The sequence below is a fragment of the Haliotis cracherodii genome, unplaced genomic scaffold (genome assembly GCF_022045235.1).
Source record: "Haliotis cracherodii isolate W230 unplaced genomic scaffold, xgHalCrac1.p SCAF_12, whole genome shotgun sequence".
NCBI classification, from domain to species: Eukaryota; Metazoa; Mollusca; class Gastropoda; order Lepetellida; family Haliotidae; genus Haliotis; species Haliotis cracherodii.
In genome coordinates, this window is record NW_027266267.1 from 13,507,621 (window position 1) to 13,530,913 (window position 23,293).

General features: G+C 41.5%; 1 protein-coding gene across 1 annotated transcript; it reads right to left on the reverse strand.

Annotated features, from left to right (window-relative positions):
• Nucleotides 1-613: 613 nt before the first annotated feature.
• On the reverse strand, nt 614-23,037 carry LOC139457049 (uncharacterized). The gene is made up of 3 exons (XM_071238492.1): nt 22,860-23,037; nt 2,525-2,636; nt 614-1,622 (listed from the first exon to the last, which is right to left on the reverse strand). The coding sequence occupies exons 1-3, from the start codon at nt 23,035-23,037 to the stop codon at nt 614-616; spliced, it is 1,299 nt and encodes a 432-aa protein (XP_071094593.1).
• Between the last annotated feature and the right edge of the window lie 256 nt (nt 23,038-23,293).

Consider the following 23,293-nt stretch of genomic DNA (forward strand, 5'->3'; position numbering starts at 1 on the left):
CAGCTTTGCAGGCGCGGAAGTACAGGTTGAAACAGAAGTAGTTGAAACAGAAGTAATAGTTGAAACAGAAGTAGAAGTTGAAACAGAAGTAATAGTTGAAACAGAAGTAGTAGTTGAAACAGAAGTAATAGTTGAAACAGAAGTAATAGTTGAAACAGAAGTAATAGTTGATACAGAAGTAGAAGTTGAAACAGAAGTAATAGTTGAAACAGAAGTAGAAGTTGCAACAGAAGTAATAGTTGAAACAGAAGTAACAGTTGAAACAGAAGTAGTAGTTGAAACAGAAGTAGTAGTTGATACAGAAGTAGAAGTTGAAACAGAAGTAATGGTTGAAACAGAAGTAGTAGTTGAAACAGAAGTAGTAGTTGAAACAGAAGTACTAGTTGAAACAGAAGTAGTAGTTGAAACAGAAGTAATGGTTGAAACAGAAGTAGTAGTTGAAACAGAAGTTGTAGTCGAAACAGAAGTAGTAGTTGAAACAGAAGTACTAGTTGAAACAGAAGTAGTAGTTGAAACAGAAGTAGTAGTTGAAACAGAAGTAGAAATTGAAACAGAAGTACTAGTTGAAAAAGAAGAACTAGTTGAAAAAGAAGAATTAGTTGAAACAGAAGAATTAGTTGAAACAGAAGTTATAGTTGAAACAGAAGTAAAAGTTGAAACAGAAGTAGTAGTTGAAACAGAAGTAATAGTTGAAACAGAAGTAATAGTTGAAACAGAAGTAGAAGTTGAAACAGAAGTAGAAGTTGAAACAGAAGTAGTAGTTGAAACAGAAGTAATAGTTGAAACAGAAGTAACAGTTGAAACAGAAGTAATTGTTGAAACAGAAGTAGACGTTGAAACAGAAGTAGTAGTTGAAACAGAAGTAGTAGTTGAAACAGAAGTAGAAGTTGAAACAGAAGTAATAGTTGAAACAGAAGTAATAGTTGAAACAGAAGTAGTAGTTGAAACAGAAGTAGTAGTTGAAACAGAAGTAATAGTTGAAACAGAAGTAGTAGTTGAAACAGAAGTAATAGTTGATACAGAAGTAGTAGTTGAAACAGAAGTAGAAATTGAAACACAAGATATAGTTGAAACAGAAGTAATAGTTGAAACAGAAGAAGTAGTTGGAACAGAAGTAGAAATTGAAACACAAGATATAGTTGAAACAGAAGTAATAGTTGAAACAGAAGAAGTAGTTGAAACAGAAGTAGAAGTTGAAACAGAAGTAATAGTTGATACAGAAGTAGTAGTTGAAACAGAAGTAGAAATTGAAACACAAGATATAGTTGAAACAGAAGTAATAGTTGAAACAGAAGAAGTAGTTGGAACAGAAGTAGAAATTGAAACACAAGATATAGTTGAAACAGAAGTAATAGTTGAAACAGAAGAAGTAGTTGAAACAGAAGTAGAAATTGAAACACAAGATATAGTTGAAACAGAAGTAATAGTTGAAACAGAAGTAATAGTTGAAACAGAAGTAATAGTTGAAACAGAAGTAATAATTGCAACAGAAGTAGAAGTTGAAACGCAAGTTATAGTTGAAACAGAAGAAGTAGTTGATACAGAAGTAATAGTTGAAACAGAAGTAGTAGTTGAAACAGAAGTAGTAGTTAACCTCTAGGCTACTCCAACCCCGCAATAGCCTTGAACTCGACGTTAAACACAATTTTTCACCACCAGAATTCGAAAATATAAACTTGCCCGTCAGTTTTCAGTCTGTATGGTGGCGAGGGCTGCTTGTGTTTCAGTCATAATATATGATTGTCAATACTCTGTAATCACATGATTATTTCACATTTTGCAACTCACTTTTTCAATCTGTTTGAAAGTTCTTGTTATCGACAAAGTAGTTCCGTCATATGACGCATGTGTCAACTCTCCGTGAAACTTAAATATTTGATAAGCATATCTAATCATTTTGCAGCCAGGTCAATCAGAAAATTAAAAATTTATCAGCACTCCCGTATGAACCGGAAGAAGATTTCATTAAACGACATTTTGTTTCCTCCCCAAGTGAAGAGTTACTCGATCAGATATTTTTGTCAGTGAACTAAGCGACATCGATTCGAATACACAGGTCGCTTTGGGACTCAATGGCGTTTTAAAAACCCTTCACAGTTGACTGGGGTCATGTCAGCGTTATTTGCTTAATTTCGATCATTGAAACACACGGAGCTTTGTTCACCCTTGCAATGTTGCACATGGGAGAACTTTCAAAGTTTTTTTCGTTTTTTCCTGTGTTTTCAATCTGAGTAACACATTTGTTTTTTAGTCAATATTTTTATGTGTTTGCGATTGTTTCCGATCATATGAGTCGATTTCCACGTTATTTCACCATTTTTATACGTTTCCCTTGCAGTTATGGATCTGATTGCTTGTCAGTGAATTACTTCAAAGGGGGCGGAATGGATTTGGAGGTAGAATTGGTCCCTCGTACCCAATGTTTGTCGCAAACGGCGATTGAACTGCAGATTGCAACACGGTTCTAGATAGTTAGCGGGGTAAGTGTTTGGAACGGCTACCTCATAGTTTGACCTGCACTGACCTGTGACAGAGGTCATTTAGGTCACCATGACTGGAGTACACTCGCACTCCGGATACCTTGACGTTGCAGCCGCCGACTGCAGTCTGCGCTATCCCTACTGTATCACGGAGACCTGTAAAAAATCAAGTTTGGACAATGAAGACAGGTGACTGAAAGTGAGTGAGTGAGTGAGTGAGTGAGTGTGGTTTTACGCCGCTTTTAGCAACATTCCAGCAATATCACGGCGGGGGACACCAGAAATGGGCTTCACACATTGTACCCATGTCGGGAATCGAACCCGGGTCTTCGGCGTGACGAGCGAACGCTTTAACCACTAGGCTCCCCGACCGCCCCCTGGTGACTGAAAGTATGATGCCCGGGACATAACGGTACACAACTCCGTGGAGATCCGGTTTAGAATATGTCTTCTACAACCTATTTTCCCCCGTAAAGGGTGATTATGTTTGTCGTAAAAGGCGACTAACGGGATCGGTCGACTTGGTTGATGCATGCCATCGTATCCAAATTGCTTAGATCGATGCTCATAATGTCAATCACTGGATTGTCTGGTCCAGACAACATTATTTGCAAACCGCCATAATATAGCTAGAATATTGCTAAATGCGGCGTTAAACAAAAGATTATTTAGAGACCGACGTCACATGGCTGGAACATTGACGATTGCGGCGTTAAACAACAAACATTCAAACAAACAAACAAACAAAAGCTAAAGTGAGTGACAGAATATGCTCACCTGATACAATGTCGATTTCAACAACCGGGGTGCTTTCTATTCCAACCCCGACCCCACGGGGTACGTCGCTACAGGATTTATAACTGCAGCATCCGTGGATACAGTTCCTCATTTCCTACCCACAATTCAACAAGCAAGATGTCTGCAGTCAAATTAGTTTGCAGGCCTATGCAACAAGGACAAAACTTGACTTTCTTCCGGAATGAGTTTCCGAATGGGTTTCCGAATGGGTTTCCGAATGGGTTTCCGAATGAATACGAGGTCCTGCCGCCATGGATTATATGCAGAAAGTTCAGTACCAAAAAAAATCTGTTAACTCTTTGATTATCAGGACGGACCAGGGTCCCGTTCCACAAAACGGTCTTAGTGCCAAGATGATACCTTAGCATAGTCCAAAGACAATATTAACGCTAAGATCGCTTTGTGGAACAGGACCCACGTCCCCAGAACCTAATTGAGAAATGAGTGTCAAGTGACCGGACTATGACCTGGCATACTGTCAATCACTGGTTTGTTCCAGTCAGAGAGCCTGACCACCCGATCCATTTAAGTAGGCCCTTGTGATCTATCATGGTATAGGCTGTGCACGCATTATTCCGATTGACTCTACAATATATTTATCAAATGACGATTCCTCATTCGATACGAGCGCTGAGCTGTGATTCAAGTTATATGGTACAGACCCAGTCAAGAAAAGTGAACTGATACGTTAAACCAGTTATCTCCCTTGACGGCGATCTTAGCATCACATCTTAGCCCTAAAGGCCAATTTGAAAAGGGCACAAGTCTTCCACTCGCCCCGTAAACCCGACTGCCTTATCTTAATGTAACTTTGGAAGAAGCCTGCAAGACGAGATTAACGTCTCTTCGTGAGACACCCGACAGCAAGCCAATTTCCTTAATACCAAGATACCTCAGTTTTTAGCTGCCGATTCTGCTACGTTCAGCCATCACTGTTAGTTTTTAGCACTTCTCCAAGACTTGATTGTAATTCTTGCTCGGTTATTGCCTGGTTTTACTCGCAAGATGTGTGTCATGGAATAGGCTGTTGATATGCCGATTCCGGTTTCTGATGCACCGGTGAAGGTTTTGATAAAACCCGGAAGAGTTGACATCGAAATTGAGTCCTGTCAACATGGGCCAGATAAGGTTCGGGTTGATCAAAAACTCTTCTTGGAGAAGACAGCGGAAATCTCTGAAACAGAGTTGTATTCCGAGTCCATTTCTACCGATTCTCTTTGACGGTGTTAATTTGTGATTTCTGTCAAAGATAAGTGACAGGTTAGGGCAAAGGCCTTTTTAATGATTATAGCCGGCGCTGAAATGCGAATTATAAAGCGGATACGGCGTGAATCGTGTGAATCTTTGTGAGTGAGTGGCGGGAAGATTTAAGACATTTTCAATCCTCCCACATTTAAGGCAACAAGGAAATCACAAAACTCGTTAATTTCGGTTCCCTCATACCCGTAAGCATTTCAACTTCCGCCTTAAGCCGGATCATTGCTTGCCGAGGTGCTAAACGATACTTACCGATTCACTACCTGCGGAGAGCAATATTCTGGCTTGTAGGCAAACTTCACTTTTAAAGCATCAGAACTTTTCGAGATCACCTACAGAGACAAATACACTGCCAGGGTAGTTGTTATTGTTAACGTCATATTTTACCTTAATTCCATAGACACTCTGTGGAAGTAGTCGGACGCTTGGAAGAAATGTGAATATTTTTTAATGTATAAAGTTGAACTAATTTTAATTTGAAAGTTTCTACTGAGTGCGTGAGTTTAGTTTTAACGCCGCTTTGAAAAGAATTATCTCTCTTCGTGTTGAAATCTCAAAGTGATATCCGGCCGTTGACGTTTCCTACTTTGATAAAACCCATGGTGACGTTGCTGATTAACCAATAATAATTTTCGATCCACAACCAACCAATCTCATTAAAATCAGATCTTAGTTCTCGCTACCGCTAAACAAAGATCTGAGGACATCCCATTAGGGGTCACGTCAGAACGGCCTTTCATCCGACCAATCAGAGCGTCGCTTACCAGATCACTTAAGTGGCAGTCGGAATTTCTAATCATGCAACCTCGAAAACTTTTACACGGGGTATTCCGAACGATAGATACGGGGTTAACGACTGAATCCATACAATCTAGTCCATCTATTAGCCATTCCAGAATGTTCTTATGTTCAGGTTTCAATTATTTTAAAGAGAGTTTGTACAAAATATGTTTCGAAGCGTAGTCGCCAATTTGAAATTAGTGCCGTAAAGCGCGATAAAACTGCCTTCTGATTTGCTAATGTCGACTTCTTCGCGCATGGTCGGTCTGACGTGATCCGTAATGGGATGTCCTCAGATCTTTGTTTAGCGTTAGCGAGAACTCAGATCTGATTTTAATGAGATTGACAACCAACAAATCCATTCCCGGATAAGGGGCGCAACTCTTCAATGCGAACTGCGGTGCCTTAGACCATTATTAAGTATTATTCAGTTGTAGACGTCTCGACAGTAAAAACACTGGTTGTGCATGCTGTATCTGATACAAATATGAATATATATTCATGGTATTGAGGGATAGGCCAGTGGACTAAGGGACTGTGCAGAGTTAGGACCTTCCGCTACGAGGATTCACTGGTCGTGGGTTTGAATCTCACACAGAATCTTGCTTAGTCAGCAACTTGTCAATATTATTTGTGTTCACCAAATTGGAAAATATCTGCAACCTGTATTTTCTATTCTCATTTATGATGAAAACATAACTTGTGAACCTGGATCTTCTAAAAGATATTTCATGGTTTTGAAGCTCTGCTCAAAATACTCTGTAACAAACATTTTTACTCATAGGTCTTAATCTACCATGTTGTTTTAATGACATAAATCTGTTATTGCGCTTTCTAACATCCAAATACATATTGTTTGAACAAAAAAAATACCCTCCAGGAATGACTGCTGTTTAACTCTCTCTCTCTCTCTCTCTCTCTCTCTCTCTCTCTCTCTCTCTCTCTCTCTCTCGTATGAGACCTGCATCACTCCAGGCTCTCTCTCTCTCTCTCTCTCTCTCTCTCTCTCTCTCTCGTCTGGGATCTGCATCACTCCAGGCTCTCTCTCTCTCTCTCTCCCTCTCTCTGTGTCTCTCTCCGGGTTTTCCTCCCACACTAAGTTGACACGCCGTGGTAAAACTGGAATACTGTTAAAAGCGGTGTTAAATCCAACTCACTCACTCACTCAATAATCAATTTATTCATTGTCTCTCTAGCTCCCACTTGATCTTACTCCCCACACAATCTATTTATCTATAATACCAGACTTAATCCCTCCCTACTCCCAGGTTCACTATTGACATGTTAATCGTACCTTTTCAACATGATAACCGCTATTTCAAAACAATTGTCATCGTTTATGTAATGATAATACTCTTCATGTGTCACTTTGACGTGATGATGGCTCAGTCGTTATCAGACATCCAGCAGTTGTACGATATACAGACAAAACCATGAATCATCGTGTATGTCATCAGATATATCGAGACTGCGGCTGATATCAACTTTGCCATACCCAGAACCGCTTCTGCTGTCAAGCAGGTTTTTTTTCTGATTGTTGTTGACAAGCGGGGATTATTTGTTGTGATATTACAGACTCCGTGTGAGACGGACAGAATGTATCTTCCCGAGGCAAGAGAGTTGACTGACTGGAAAAGTCCAGTTTCCACCCTTGCTAAACTAGGCTGCAATTATGGAGTTACATTTTGGCTGTACTAATGCATAGTCCAATCAAATTCGCGTAACGAACTAAACATCCGGTTCGTTAACAACATGAGTGAGTGAGTATGGTTTTACGCCGCTTTTAGCAATGTTCCAGCAATATCACGGCGGGGGACACCAGAAATGGGCTTCACACATTGTACCCATATCTGGAATCAAACCCAGGTCTTTCGCCTGACGAGCGAACGCTTTAACCACTAGGCTTCCCGACCGCCCTGTAAACAACATGAATTTCAACGTGCCGATTTCTGTCGACTGCAGGATTTGCATAGCATGTGTACGGCCAACTGGGCGTCGACAGATATATTGCAATTCTTTCATGTTTTTAATCAAGATGCTCACGTGACTGCTCTTGACTGGGCGCCGCCCTTTTGTTTGAAACAAATGCAAGTGATACGAGAGATGGAATCTGATTGGTCAATAGGAAGGACATAGAAAGGACATAACTCGTAATAGCCTCTGGTGGCGCTATGATTGAGCCTGGCAATTCCAGCCTAGTTCGGCAAGGGTGGAAACTGGACTTTTATAGTCAGTTAAAGCCCTTGCCTCGGGAAGATGGACAGAGTGTCGCCCGAGTCTTTCATTATCAAACATATCAACACGAGGCGATAAAAGTGTACACTTCGGAGGCTTGCCGGCTTCTAAATTTTAATCGACGAGTGTTGATATATTTGACATAAAAACTCACCAGAGTGAGAATATTGTCATCTTCCCAAGTCGTGTCATGTCACAACGAGCCGCAGAGGATTGTGATGCAATTTCACTGCAGCGATCTCGTCTAGCCATATCTCATTGGGAAGCCATTTGTGGAGGATTATGGTCAAACAAAGTGTCGGTTAACAATTCTAATGAGAAGATTAAATTCAGAAAGCTAGGAAACTATATATATATCTGTTGGGGGGGGGGGGGGATAAGCGTTTTCTAAGCTACAGCATCTGTTTGCGTCATATATAGCCAATAAGTAACGGTTCATTGGAATATAACGGTACGGTTACATACTTGCTGTCGTGAGTTCTCTGTGACACTACAAAAGACATCCTGGTGTTTGTTTCCAACGCCATCCTTGTGGTAGTGTTGGGGCGGTAGGAGTTTTTTAGCATTTAATTTTTTTATAAAAACATAATTGACCACTGGATGTCTCAAAGAGAATGTGCTATGGGTGGCTAAATAGGATCAGGTGGTCAGGCATTAAATCACTCACTTGTTTGTCTGACCCAGAGTCAGGTTTAGTACCTCGTAGGGAATCATGCACGGCGAATGAAGTGCCTGGTGAATATAGTTGACAGAATACACAACGGAGACCACTGTCTGGAAAGGTGAGTGGATGTTATTTTACGTCGCAGCCTGGGCCAGACATACCAGGTAGGGTGACGCGCAATCAATGAGTGAGTGACTGAGTGACTGAGTGCGTGAGTGTGTGAGTGAGTGAGTGAGTGAGTATAATATAACTTCAAATAATGAGTGAAAGGGTATGATTTAAGACCGCTTTTAGCAATATAATCACAATCAAATCGGGGGACATCACACAGTGTACCCATTTAAGGAGCCCCCGTATTAGGCGTGACGGACAAACACAGTACTCAATGCTGTTTCTCCCGTTCCAGCTCAAAACACAGGAGGTGGGAGGAAGGGCGGGTGGGGGGATGAACTTATGTTGCATCGGAATCCTCTCGGGGGCAGTCTCATGAAGCGTGTACTCTGATGGTTTTAATCAAACTGATGCTTGAGTTCAGGTCACCATGACCTAAGTCCCAGGGTTCCGCATCAGTCAGGCAGTCAGTACAGGTGCACCGGAAGTGGCATTTCTGTCCTGAATGTAATCAACGATTGATTCTCTTAAGCATTTTATGTTTGAAAAACTTATATTAAACCTGATCACGCCAACATTCAACACATATGAAAACATACATATAGTATAATTAAATATATTATTAAATTCTTACATTATGCATTATCATTAAAATCAGACCTCAGTTTTCGCTACCGCTAAACAAAGATCTGAGGACATCCCATTACGGGTCACGTCAGACCGACCTTGCGCGAACTTTGACCGACCAATAGAATGACCAATCGGAAGGCAGCTTTCTTGTGCTTTACGACATAAATTTCAAATTGGCGACTACTTCGAGACATATTTTGACAAATTCTCGATAACATATTTGAAACCTAAACAAAAGAAAATTCTGGAATGGCTAATAGATGGTCTAGATTGTATGGAATCGGTCGTTAAACCTGTAACTATTGTTCGGAATACCCCGTTTTAAAGTTTTCGAGGTTGCATGATTAGAAATCACATTCCCACTGTCACTTTCGTGATCTGGTTAGCAACGCTCTCATTGGTCGGATGAAAGGTCGTTCTGGCGTGACCCCAAATGGGATGTCCTCAGATCTTTGTTTAGCGGTAGCGAGAACTAAGATCTGAATTTAATGAAATTGTATCTTATGGTACATTAAGACTTCGAGTATATTTTGCGTATGGAGCGCTTTGGTGGCGGATCATCATCATCATCATCATCATCATCATCATCATCATCATTTTTATAATAATAATAATAATAATAATAATAATAATATAACTTTTAACACATAGTCGAGTCGTCATTTTTTTTTACAAACATAGTATTTGTATACTTGTAGTTGGATACACTAGAATAAATCCAAATTTCGGGAATAATCGCAAAACAGACTCAAGTCGCCTCTAGACAATATCGATCAGCACTTTCCATCGTTGATTAACCATCTTTCAAAACAAACATTATTGAGAGGAAATGTGACCTGTTTGTCTTCTAAAGAGCAATCCCATTTCTCATTACGGAGTACTGCCGCTCGCATGTGTCTGAAGGGCCACTGAAGCAACCTGTGCAGGCTTATTGTTATGGCGCGTTAGACAGCGTAATAATATGTCGTCACCTGGTTGTAAGCAATACATTCTGAAGTAATAATAGCTCGGGAAACACTCAGACAGAGCGTGCCTTGATTTGACTTTGTCGTCAACCGATTGTCAATCTCGGAGAAAATAGCTGCATTTATAACAAGGAAGCCCCAACGATAATATACTGAAGGAAAGAAAAAACGGGACTGTTATAAAATGAAACGTGTTACGTAACGGAGAAATCATGACAATAAAGTAGAATCGAATTGTAATAAACTCGAGTGATTTCTCTGACAAACAAAGCTATGGTTGATATATAATTTCTATTATTTTGCATAATGACCTATAGTTAGGTATTCTTGTTACAATGCACCCCCGTGAATTAATGGCTCTGAATCAACTACGAAAACAATAGCGTGACGTCATCATAACGGTATTATTACATAGCCCGGAAATAACCAGATGGTGTTTATTATTATACGGAGAATTTTATTGGGGCAATATTAAGGCTATAAAACAATGCACACATTTGGTTATATTTCCCGTATTTTATTCCACCAGTATATTTCTCGATGCTTTATTTGTTTTTTCCAAAAGTTTCTTCGCTGTTCATCTGGTGTTTTGTTTATATTCTTTTTTATCTTAATGTTTTTGCGCTATGGGTAATCAACTTTTTTGTGTAAATTGTTTCTTTAAATGTCAAGCAGTTTGCAGAAGAGTTTGATGTTTGGCCGCCGAATCTTTTCCTATATTGATTATGCATCATAACATCTCATCGAGTGAGGTTTGACATTTCTGTGTACGAGTGAAATGAACACATGAGTACTATTTATAGCTAGGGCCGATTATGCTTCCTTTTATTGCCTCTTTCTGATGGATTATGTGAGATGCCCTCATTTGTGAATGAGTGAATTTGGTTTAATTCCGCTTTGAACGGCATTCTAGTTTTTTCACGGCATGTCAGCTTAATGTGGGAGAAAAGCCCAAATGGATGCAGGTCTCAGACGTTTACCACTCTAGTGAACACACGAGCACGGGTATGGTGCTGACAAACCTAGAAACATAATTGGGGCGAACAAGATTCGAACCAACACTTTTATGTTTCCTGCTTCCCGAAGGGACGCAACTCTGCACATCGAATGACCTGGAACATTGTGTGTAGTTAACAGCTTAGCGTGGTGTATGACTGGAAACTTGCTGACTACGGCGTAAAATTACATGAATCAAGCAGAGTATGCCTACATAGGTTAGTCAGAAGGCAATCATCATTCTTTAATTCCTTTAGTATATTACTTTTTATTTTATTTTTTAAATTATTTATATTGGTATTATTTTTATAGGGGTTACAATCCTACAAATTCAACTATTCATGTTTTCTACAGTTCAAATCAATAATTCTCATCTCTAATTGTAAAAATACATATAATATAAAAGATAAACAGCATCACTATCGTGAGTACAGCGAGATAAAATACAAGAACGATCGTCTCAGTTCAACAATCTTCACACGTGTTGATCGTTGTTATTTCACAAAATATATTATGCTTTGTTTTTATCAATGTAATTGAAATATGGTTCCTGTGTCTTCCTCTTAACATCTGAACATATTAAGATGGTGTGAGTGTTTGGAAATCTTAAGAAACTGCGTCTTTTTTATCCTACATCGAAAGTTGCAACTTCTTGCTCAGTCGACACTCATATTTGTTTGTTTGTTGTTTAACGCCGCACTCAGCTATATTCCAGCTATATGACGGCGGTCTGTAAATAATCGAGTCTGGACCAAACAATCCAGTGATTGATATCATGAGCATCGATCCACGCAAATGGTATCGATGACATGCATCAACCAAGTCAGCGAGCCTGACCACCCGATCCCGTTAGTCGCCTCTTACGACAAGCATAGTCGCCTTTTGTGACAAGCATGGGTTGCTGAAGACCAACTGAGGATCATAAGACGGGTTTATACTAATATCGGAAACAACTATTTGACATGATAGAAATATTCTAAAGGATGTGAAAATACCTGCCTCAGAAGACAAGTCAGTACAAGGTCCCACCTGGGAAGTGACCGAGGCTCCACTCTGTCATCAAACACATTTGAACCCGACATTGAGGATCAAAAGAGGCTATTATACGAGATACCAAAGTAAAACTTAAATGGTTAAATCTTCGTTATAACGTGTTAAGGCAATTGATTACATAGCAACATGTTTAAAAACAGGCTATTACTCAAAAACATAAGTGAGTTCATTTATCAAACAATATATTCAGTATTGCAAACATTCACATCTACAGAGAACTATCTTTTACTATCTTCCCCCTTCAATATAACGCGTCCTCGCTTTTATTCTGTGTGCTCGCCCACTCTCAGTGGTGTACGAAGCGGAGGTTAATGACGAACTTCGGTTTTTATTGTGGATCATTCGTCACCACTCGCCCCTTTCCGTAACCTGCAAGAAGGCTCGTCCCCCCATCGATGAATGTTATGTGCGAAACTACGACAAACACAAGTTCTTCGTCAAAAAATCCCTCACAAATAATTTTGGATTCAACATATGTCTTGAATCTAAAAATATTACCAAGACACAGTTAAATGTGTTCAATTTGAACTGCATCTGATATATATATATATATATAAATGCACCATTACGCAACGAGTTGACAATTATTTTAGGTATGCCCGTTTGCGCTAAGACGGAACACGGTCGCAAAAATGGCCATGAGATGGGCACGAGTCGCTATTCGGCTTGTCCCGGATTAACACGAGTTGGTCACGAATGACTGTGGATGTAACGATTTATCGAACTATCGATGTATCGCAATTGTTCAAGGCTTGATACCAATACACGAATGTCGCGTTACATAATTGTGTATTGACATCTGTAATAACATAAATTCTTTTTAATTATTAGACGTGAAGTGTCGGCTTTGCCATCACGTGGAGCAAGGCTGTGAATCTTCACTGCAGGTTGATGCAAGTATTGTTGCGATAGTTTGCCTGCTGATCCATCGGTGTCGACATATCCGACGTTGTAACTGCAACCCGAACATTCAATGTAAGTAGCAACACCTTCGAGGAAACAGATTGCAAGCAAAGTTGGCAGTTGGGTTTTTCTTGGGTCCGTTTGTGTAAATATAAATTATGATTTATGGGGTAGAAAACGTATTTTGTTGAACTCAGAGCAAAACTTTGTGATGTGAAGTTTGCACGATAAGGTGAACATGTTTTCATTCTAAAGTGTCTCATTCATTATACATCGTTATTTCTATTTAATGGGATCGGCACTTGTTGTTAAGTGGAAATTTGGCTGTGATGTGTGAGGTGTGTTATTGCGAGGCCGCCAGAGAGCGTCGGATGCGGGTTAACAACGAAATCGTTTATGGGAGTCGGGAGAAATAAACACTGTAAATGGATGAAAATGAGCGAAAAAACTTTCACTTTTCTGATGCGTGCATTAAAGGGCTGCATTTAGCGCAAAAGGTGACTGGGTCGATAGGCACTGTAAACAATCGTCCGCTCTTGTTATCTGATGTCTCTTTACGTGTCTATCTGTGCACAGCGCACAGATCACCAATCGGGTGAAGTTAAGCAACGTCGGTCTCGGAGAGTAGTTGGATGGGTGACCACGTTTCTGCAGCTTGGCTCCTGAGAGATTCTAGGACTTCGGTCCTGCCCCACACTGAAGCACATGTACCACATGTGGTGTCTCCTTAGGAAAGTGACTTTGTTCGAAATGTGGCTCTGTTCACCAGCAGTGAGTGGGTACCCGGTAGGATGTGTTGGTAATGTGGCTGTTAGCCTTCTAGCACCTCGCAGGCAGCTTGGGTTGTATACTCCCCAGGGAGCTGAGAATGAAAATCAAGTACTCACTGATCCATTGACCGGGGTAATAATAGTGTAGCGCTATGAGCATCCACTTGGTGAATGGAATCTGGCGCATTATAAATGCACTTTAGTAGCGGATTATTATTATTAATATTATCATTATTATTATTGTTGTTCCCCCCACCCCCGTCCAGTCTACTAAACCTTCACCCCCTAACTTCTCACCCCTCCTATCCACGGCGATTAAGGAGCCATGTTCTGGTGCTATTGCTCATCACGCCGAAGAGCGAGGTTCTATTTTCCACATTCCAAAGCGGCATAAAATCATACGCACCCACTCACCCCTTTTTACCCCCCCCCCCCCCCCCCCAATTCCATACGAAATACTTTTTATCACATATTTTGTCGCTACCCAGGAGACTTACGGGGCATCTAGGAACAGAAACTCAATGCGCAGAGCTGTGTCGCCTAGCCATGCCAGAACCGCGGGTTCGAATCTCGGGTTTTTCATCTCCAAACCGTGCTCGTGTTTTTTTTAAAAAAAAAGTGGTATTTTTTAAGACTTCTTTCACTGACACGACGTGATGTGACTGAAGTACTGTACAAAATTAACTCATTATAGACTATATATTTCTATTTTCTAGCCACACATGTATGTCTACTTAATAATTATTCTTGAGTACATTGCGTTCGACCTCAGACACAAACTCATGCTAATGGTGGTATGCTAGTTGTTAACCGTTCACTCGTCACGCCGAGGACTGTCTTCTGTCTGTGCTCACACACGCATATATATGGAAACGTACGCACATAAGTAGTGAGTGAGTGAGTTGGGTTTAACGCCGCTTTTAACAGTATTCCAGTTATATCACGGTGTGTCAGCTTAATGTGGGAGGAAAGCCCGAAGTGATGCAGGTCTCAGACGTTTACCACTTCGCTGAAACCCACGAGCACGGGTATGGTGCTGACAAACCTAGAAACATAATCGGGGCGAATCGGGATTCGAACCCACAATCATAGGTTTCTGGCGTGCCCAAGGGACGCAACTCTGCACAGCGAGTCACGGCGCCTTAGACGACTAGACACATAAGCAAGTGTGTGTAAGAAGAGGGGGGAATTTAACATCCTCAAGCCAAGGTTCAATTCCCCAGTTGAAATGTGTGACACATCCTGGCGTCCCCTGCAGTGTTATCACAGATATAGTCCTAAAGATAGCGGCGAATTAAACTCACGCTTTTCAAAATGCCTTCTTACCATCATCATATTTTAACCAGTATCAGTAAATGGCGTCGTCCCGGGAGCGCCAAATTTGATATTTTGGAGGAAAAATCATAGTGGCTTTCGAGTACCAGTAAGGGCTCATACACGGTTCACTAAAACAGTGTGTTGCCGTCTCGGTACCAGTAAGGCCCATACACGGTTCACTAAAACAGTGTGTGGCCGTCCCGGTACCAGTAAAGGCCCATACACGGTTCACTGACACAGTATGTGGCCGTCCCGGTACCAGTAAGACACACGGTTCACTGACACAGACAGTATGTGGCCGTCCCGGTACCAGTAAGGGCTCAGACACGGTTCACTGACACAGTATTTAGCCGTCCCGGTACCAATAAGGGCTTTTACACGGTTCACTGACACAGTATGTGGCCGTCCCGGTACCAGTAAGACTCATACACGGTTCACTGACACAGTATTTGGCCGTCCCGGTACCAGTAAGTCTCAGACACGGTTCACTGACACAGTATTTGGCCGTCCCGGTACCAGTAAAGGCTCACACACGGTCCACTGACACAGTATTTGGCCGTCCCGGTACCAGTAAAGGCTCAGACACAGTTCACTGACACAGTATTTAGCCGTCCCGGTACCAGTGAGGCTCACACACGGTCCACAGACACAGTATTTGGCCGTCACGGTACCAGTAAGGCTTATACACGGTTCACTGACACAGTATTTGGCCGTCCCGGTGTCAGTAAGGCTCACACACGGTTCACTGGCACAGTATTTAGCCGTCCCGGTAACAGTAAAGGCTCAGACACGGTTCACAGACACAGTATTTGGCCGTCCCGGTACCAGTAAGGGCTTATACACGGTTCACTGACACAGTATGTGGCAGTCCCGGTACCAGCAAGGCCCATACACGATTCACTGACACAGTATGTGGCCGTCCCGGTACCAGTAAGGCCCATACACGGTTCACTGACACAGTATGTGGCAGTCCCGGTACCAGCAAGGCTCACAAACGGTTCACTGACACAGTATTTAGCCGTCCCGGTACCAGTAAGGGCTTTTACACGGTTCACTGGCACAGTATGTGGCCGTCCCGGTAACAGTAAAGTCTCAGACACGGTTCACAGACACAGTATTTGGCCGTCCCGGTACCAGTAAGGGCTTATACACGGTTCACTGACACAGTATGTGGCAGTCCCGGTACCAGCAAGGCTCACACACGGTTCACTGACACAGTATCTGGCCGTCCCGGTACCAGTAAAGGCTAACACACGGTTCACTGACACAGTATGTGTCCGTCCCGGTACCAGTAAGGCTCAGACACGGTTCACTGACACAGTATTTAGCCGTCCCGGTACCAGTGAGGCTCAAACACGGTTCACAGACACAGTATTTAGCCGTCCCGGTACCAGACAAAAAAAAACGAGAACACAAAAGTACCGCTCATCAAGTTCATTACCGTACACAACAGAACACAACTGAAAAAATATACAAAGAGTTATTAGATATTCTTTCCAGGTTTAAATTTTATCATGATTAGTGTACACTGCGCAGTGTTTCTTGAGCTATTAAAAAGTAAATTAACTTTAAACATGTTAGGTTCAATATATTATCATTTATGACTGAGTCGTTTCCTCTGTTTTTTAAATAGAGGTCACTATGTCAAACAATTGGCAGGACCCGTGAAGATCCGGGGTAGAATAGGACTTCAGCAACCCTTGCTTGCCGTAAAAGACGACTATGCTTGTCATAAGTGGCGACTAACGGGATCGGGTGGTCAGGATAGCTGACTTGGTTGATGCATGTCATCGTATCCCTATTCTACCCCGGATCTTCACGGGTCTCGTCTGTATCATCCTCAGATGAAGCTGATATTCCACTACAAGTTAGCTACACTGTAAGTGTACAATAGATATATCGGTTTTGGTATCAGTGTCATATCAAAAAATGCCACGTACAAGGCCAGTATGTTAACTGAGGAAGAAATCGGCCAAAACCATGCATCCATCAACTTTCTGCTTGACTCTAAAACCAGAAGACATGTCAATTCCTCTTTTGGACCATAAAAATCCGTACAAAGAGAAAGATATATTGCTGGGTCAAGCAAATGTACCAACACATACTTGTTTATCGAAAAAAAGATTGCCCGAGCGCCATACAACTTTTCTAGAACATTGTTTGGTCAAGGCTACAACTTTCAAGGCCACACAGTAAAGCTTTCAAAACGTCAATGTCAGACATGTGGAGAACATTTCCAAATTTGACGCATCAGTGACAAAAATGGTGGTCACATGCAATTCCTTATTTTTACTTGTTCCAGTGTTTTTTTTAGGTGAACAATTGACTTACCTTTGCATGTGTTTGTGTCGGGTGCCACCGACGGGGCAGGATACGATCATCTTTTCGCGAACACTTGGAATCATCACTATTTGATAGTGGTTTATAAACACATGCTTATGATGTAGTCGGAATCGTACAATCAAAGTTTTGGCACAGATTTCTGTGATTGACATTGATTTACCTTAGTCTACCAGTTCAGGACTCACGGTCGGGTAGCCTAGTGGTTAAAGCGTTTGCTCGTCACGCCGAAGACCCGAGTTCGATTCCCGACATGGGTACAATGTGTGAAGCCCATTTCTGGTGTCCCCCGCCGAGGTATTGCTGGAATATTGCTGGAATATCGCTAAAAGCGGCGTAAAACCATACTCACTCACTCACTCACCAAGGACTCACGTAAGAATATATATATATAGTATTACATCTCTTTGGCGCGAAACATCATTTCGCTTTAACCGTTAATTCGTTAGAAAGAATTCGTTACTCGCGTGAACTTTATGACACTATATTTTTGAAAAGTCGGGACTTTTGAAATATTTTTTATATACCGTTAGTATTTTTATACGTGTTCATTATAAGCATGCTCTTTATGCAGTCCATTTCCGCTGTCCCCCGCCGTGATATTGTACATTGCTAAAACCGGCGTTAAACCATACCCACTCACTCCACCGAATACAGCATTGCCTAACATCATTAGTATCTTAACCCGTGGTCTCTGACTCACAGATAGTCTTCCTTATCCGAACACTCCACACCGTGCCAAAAACCTGCTGTTTTAAACTACCACGTGGCTCAACATTTTTCCAATACCACATCATTATCACCCCCCCCCCCCCCCCCCCCCCCCCCCTCCCCTCCTTTCTCCCTCACCCCAACATGCCAAGACGTTGACAAACCGTCACCCTCAGCCTATGCTCACAGATAATTGGATTCTTCATTGAACGCTCAATTACGGGATAAGATGAAATGTTTTAGGCCCTTAGTTAAGGACGGTACAATAGAGAACAACACATTAGGAATTATAATGTGATTGAGATGTTTAATATCGCTTCATTTAACACACGCTCCTTTAGCGGGATCGGAGCAGAGAGTCGGCCACCGCGGAGAGATGCGGCTCTCGATGAGGTACAATCGCTGTCCGCTGAAGATCGAAGACTTTTACAAAGGTATTTCTGAAGAACACTGTTCGGACACAATGGCTAATCTATTGCGGAGCTGTAACGTGTTTTATCACGGGTAAATTAGTGAGGAATTCGAGTAGGGTACAAAAGCATACTTTCAAAGAAAAATGACGGGAAATCGAAAAGATAAATAATAGTGGTGTTTAAACATCGTGTTATAGAAGCATTTATTCTGTATTGTGACACAGTATTAATGCGGTTATCGTGGGCAGCAAGGAAAGGTGCAATAATTACCTCTTTGTATTATAAAATGATCATATTTCATCTGGAATTATTTTCCCAACCTGAAAATGAAAGCTTCAAGCAATCTGTCAATAATGTCTTAATTCTAATGAAGTTATGAATTAGTTTGCCATACCGCTGCAGTTAATCAGAAATAGAATTTAAAAGATGAATTTATGACCCCCTAAAAAGTAAGATTAATGGCATTTTCGTTTTGCAAGAAAGTTAGATTTTAATATATTGTTCCGTGTCGATTCCCAAAACCCAGAATTCTGTACGTAAAATAACGTAGTGTGAAACCAATAAACAACAAACACGTGGTATACAATTAACAAATGAATTACAAAATTAACTAGGTTTACAAATCAATACAAATTACTGCACAGCAATTACAATGGCAATATACAATAGAGTGGCAGTACAACATTCAATTGCAGTCCATGTATATAATATACACATGCACAAAAGTTAAGCGCCACCATATTCATAGTCTCTTGATTTCACGTGTAGGAATCAGAAATACGAAATATGATGATGTATGACTGAAATAGGCTTCCATAGTTTCATAAACCAAAAATTTGTCCAGATACCACAAGGAAAGCGTGCTTTACATGTTGCAGTAGTTCCCATACCCTATAAATAGTGAAATTCAAGTTTCAGACACGTGGTTGCATTTTGCTCCTGTGTGAGATTCCCCTTCCAATAGAGGTTGAAAATCAGCCATGGTGAGGAGAACGTTAACAAACGCTGAAAGATAGCAAGTGATAGGCATGAACAATGCTGGCATGTCATGCAGGGCCATTGCAAGACAAACTGGTCGTCTCACAGTGTTATCACTCGTTTGATTGTCAAACATGGTCAAACCAATGATGTCAATGACAGGCATAGGTCTGGTAGGCCAAGAAAGACCTCTAACAGAGAGGATGGACGTCTTTTCAGGAAAGTCAGACGAAATCCATTTGCCACTTCAACAGATTTAAGGCTGCAGTGGATTACCCATCAGAGACTCTCGACAATGACCGTAAGACGTCGCCTCAGAGCGGCTGGTTATAACGCCAGAAGACCAGTAAAACGTCCTCATCTGACTGAGAGGCACATGCGGAATCGTCTGATATGGTGTCGTGCCCGTAGTCGATGGAACTTGGCAAACTGCAGAAGGATCCATTGGTCTGACGAGTGTCGAATGCTGCTACGAACTTTTGATGGTCGAATACGTGTTTGGAGGCAACGTAACACTCGTTTTGCACCAAGGAACATCCAGAAGACCTAAGCATGTGGCGGGGGGTCTGTCATGATATGGGGTTGTGTTTCCTTCGGCTGCAAACTTCCGCTGGTGACAATTCGTGGAAACCTGAATGGCCAGCAATACCAAGATGCCGTTCTTCGTTCAGTGGTAGTCCCTCATTCTGACAATCATCCTCTTCAGACAAGATCTGTTTACATGGACGACAATGCTAGACCACACAGATCTCGGGCAGTTTTGGGCTTATTTGCGTCAAGAAGCTATTGCCACTCTTCCTTGGCCGGCCTGTACTCCGATTCTTAATCCGATTGAGCATCTCTGGGACATTCTTGGCCGGAAAATCAGACATCGTGATCCCCCAGTTCAAAATCTCGCTGGACTTAGTCATCATTAAGTGCCAAAAGTAGCAACAGCATGTGTATATGATGGTAGTTGTCAGTATCAAATATAAAAATACAGTGGTGATAGCAAAAGTCAGTCACAATAGTATATATTCATCCAGCGGCGACAGCGGTCAAGCTTCCGATACGAGCCTTGGCAGGGAATCAGGGCTGATGTGTGACCCTCACACGAAACATGGTCCCGATGTACTGAGCTGCGTGAAATATATGTAAGCTGGCTCTCGTCCCCATATATACAGTCTAACTAGCTACAGGAAATGTCTACACAGTGCCCCCACTCGTCTAGCGGCACTCGAACATTACATATAATTCCATCATTCTAAGATATACCGGAAATTAACATAACACTTTCTGAGTAAAGTACAGATTCTCGCCCACTTTGTACTTAACTCAGAAAGCGTTATCCCAAATATAACATTTGTTACATTTGAACACTTTTTCTAAATGGCATTGTGTGTTCATAGCTTACGTCCATGGGAGCCGTGACAATTTACACTTGTCAGAGGGGTACTCAAAGTACGTGATCTAGACTACCAGTTATTGGACTTTCATTTTTGTGGAAACCTCGGTGGCTGAGTGGGTTAGATCGCTGACTTTGTGTGCTGGTGATTAATTGGTATTTCGGTTTAAAACTTTCGGCCATGGGAGCCGTGCCAATTTCGAGTCCACTGCATGTGTTAGACAACAGAGTCAACCCTCAATGCATGTGTTAGGTCTGATCAAACAACAGAGTCAACCCACACTGCATGTGTTAGATCTGATAAAAAAATAGTCAACCCACACTGCATGGGTTAGATCTGATCAAACATTAGTCAACCTTCAATGCATATGTTAGATCTGATCAAACAACAGAGTCAACCCACACTGCATGTGTTAGACAACAGAGTCAACACTCAATGCATGTGTTAGGTCTGATCAAACAACAGCATCAACCCATACTGCATGTGGTAGATCTGATCAAACAACAGCGTCAACCCTAAATGCATTTGTTAGATCTGATCAAACAACAGCGTCGACCCACAATGCATGTGTTAGATCTGATCAAACAACAGCGTCAACCCTCAATGCATGTGTTAAATCTGATCAAACAACAGCGTCAACCCACACTACATGTGTTAGATCTGATCAAACAACAGCATCAACCCACACTGCATGTGTTAGATCTGATCAAACAACAGCGTCAGCCCACACTGCATGTGTTAGATCTGATCAAACAAAAAAAACAGCGTCAACCCACAGTTCACATTAGATCTGATCAAACAATTGAGTCAACCAACACTACACAAGTTAGATATGTGTAATGTGTGTAATTGTGTAATCGAAGAAGGAAGAACAAGGGGAAAGTTTATTGTTGGCGTAATGTTTATCAGGATGTATTATCGCAGTTTGATCGTATGTAATTACTTTCAGATCACGTGATCCTTGCAGAACGAGGCGTATGGTGTCTCAACTCTTTGATGTTGAGCCCGTGGATTTGAATTCCATGGCATTTCCTGACGGTTGATGAGAGTTTACCTTCTAGCGTTTTGTTATTAGTTTATATCACATAGTGACTTTGCTACACAGATGCTTAACGATCATAATGTATTTAAATTGTACTGCCTTGAAACATAACTGCATTTCATCTTCAGGATACATAAATAGTTTTATTGTTGGTTTAAACACCAGATGAAAGGCTGCAAACATCTATAAAAATTGCTAGTTATGAAACTTCACACGTTTCTACCTTCGTAAAGAGGGGCTATCATATCCCTGCAGTTAACAAGACGTTTCATGTACTGAGTTCCAATAACCGGTGATCACGTGACCCTGAAATGCACGCAGAAGCAGATGAGTTATGTTAGCTTAATCGGCTCTTGTTGCCGTAAAAGGACTATTCTTTGACATGGGGAAAATGAGGCTCTAAGACGGATGACTGTTCTTCGTGTCATTAGTTTCATTTCGGAATGAAAATAATATGGTTAGGAACATTGTCTTAGATATTTCCTGATGTCTTGAGTACCAAGCAATCGTGGGTGCTCTTAGCGAGGTCGTGAAACATAGCCACGACAATAAACTTTAGATCCATCACTGTAGCAGTGCTATGCCCTGTGCATGTTTTGTACGTCTGTAGGACATCTTCAGGGCATGTTTTGTACATCTATAGGTCATATTCAGGGCTTGTTTTGTACATCTGTAGGACATCTTCGGGACATGTTTTGTACATCTATAGGTCATATTCAGGGCATGTTTTGTACATCTGTAGGACATCTTCAGGGCATGTTTTGTACATCTATAGGTCATATTCCGGGCATGTTTTGTACATCTATAGGTCATATTCAGGGCATGTTTTGTACATCTGTAGGACATCTTCAGGGCACGTTTTGTACGTCTTTAGGACAACTTCAGGGCATGTTTTGTACATCTATAGGTCATATTCAGGGCATGTTTTGTACATCTGTAGGACATCTTCTGGGCACGTTTTGTACGTCTGTAGGACATCTTCTGGACATGTTTTGTACATCTATAGGTCATATTCAGGACATGTTTTGTACGTCTGTAGGACATCTTCAGGGCATGTTTTGTACATCTGTAGGACATCTTCAGGGCATGTGCTGCACATCTGTGGGACATCCTCAGGGCATGTTTTGTACGTCTGTAGGACATCTTCAGGGCATGTGCTGCACATCTGTAGGACATCTTCAGGGCATGTTTTGTACGTCTGTAGGACATCTTCAGGGCATGTTTTGTACATCTGCACGGAATCTAAAAAGCTGCAGATAAAACAAATATTCAGAATATGTTCAGCTCTCAGGTCCCTTGGCAGCAGGCGGTAGTTTTTGTACCCATTAGAACATCCACTTTGATCATGCAAGGCGTGCAGAAATACTCTTATCATCCAAAACTGGCTCCCACAGGAGATATCGTTTGGTGAGATCAAGCGACATCCAAATCGTAGATATCGCTGCAATGAAATTGCATCGCAATG

Coding starts and splice junctions, on each gene's coding strand:
- LOC139457049 (XM_071238492.1), bottom strand. CDS start 23,037: ATGTCCTACAGACGTACAAAACATGCCCTGAAGATGTCCTACAGATGT. Junction 2,637..22,859: donor CCTGAAGATGTCCTACAGAC/GTACAAAACATG, acceptor GATTTTTTACAG/GTCTCCGTGATACAGTAGGG. Junction 1,623..2,524: donor CTAAATGACCTCTGTCACAG/GTCAGTGCAGGT, acceptor GTCGAGTTCAAG/GCTATTGCGGGGTTGGAGTA.